This window comes from Bison bison, unplaced genomic scaffold (assembly GCF_000754665.1).
Source record: "Bison bison bison isolate TAMUID 2011002044 unplaced genomic scaffold, Bison_UMD1.0 scf7180017864506, whole genome shotgun sequence".
Classification (NCBI taxonomy): Eukaryota; Metazoa; Chordata; class Mammalia; order Artiodactyla; family Bovidae; genus Bison; species Bison bison.
This window is the reverse complement of record NW_011495063.1, coordinates 1,920,589-1,921,361: the sequence shown is the minus strand read 5'-3', so window position 1 is coordinate 1,921,361 and position 773 is coordinate 1,920,589. Positions and strand designations below refer to the sequence as shown.

Below are 773 nucleotides of genomic sequence, written 5' to 3'. Positions count from 1 at the left end.
TAAGTACAGCTATGTGCTTTAATAGGCAAGACTCTAGGAAGTGGGGTGACGGTATTTAAGACTGAGTGGAGTTGTGCCCTGGGACTCTGGGTTCAGAGTCCCTGTTACCAGCAATTTATAGTTCTGACTCATCTCTATAGGAGGTCATTGGGGTGTTTCAGGATTGAAAATTATGACACCTTGTTATAGTGACCAGATTCTTCCAACCAGTGGTTTTCAATCAGGGAGGCTCAGCAGAATCATCTAAGGAGATTTCTCAAAATACCTATTCTTGAGTTCTCCCCGAGAGCTACTGAATGGGGCCTCGGGCATGTGCATTTTGGAGAAAGCTTCCTGGATGAGGACAAGTGCTTCACATCCATCCTTCCCAATGACTAGGCATTTTGTTTTCTTCCCTGAGACATTTTCATCGTCATCTGTCCAAGTTTCCCTGTGCTGCTTTATTTTTCTATTTACATACAGAGGCTGAAATGAGGAAATCCAGGAGTACCTGGGAGAGGGTGGGGGGGGGCGTGGGGTTGGGTCTTATCACCAAGGGACTTACTCAGATAAGAGACTTTGAGATGCTGCTATTTCTTCTTGCAAAGCACAGGCTGAGGTGCTTTGCAAAAATTTTGGCCCAGGTCTTTACTTTCTAGATATAAAACCCCAGGGCCCTGATCTGGGATGGTGTAGAAACTGACAGGTCTGGGTAGCTTAGGGAAGACTTGCCCTTCTGAGTCTCGCTGTCCTCCCCCAGCGTTTCAGCATGGAAGGCATCTCCAACATCCTGC

General features: G+C 46.8%; 1 protein-coding gene across 1 annotated transcript in view; it reads left to right on the top strand.

Moving 5' to 3' along the window:
- Nucleotides 1-773, top strand: part of FEZ1 (fasciculation and elongation protein zeta 1 (zygin I)) — a 42,088-nt gene that overhangs the window by 30,957 nt on the left and 10,358 nt on the right. The window contains exon 7 of the mRNA XM_010829463.1: nucleotides 740-768. Coding sequence (XP_010827765.1) covers nucleotides 740-768 — 29 coding nt within the window. The remainder of the gene's footprint in view (nucleotides 1-739; nucleotides 769-773) is intronic.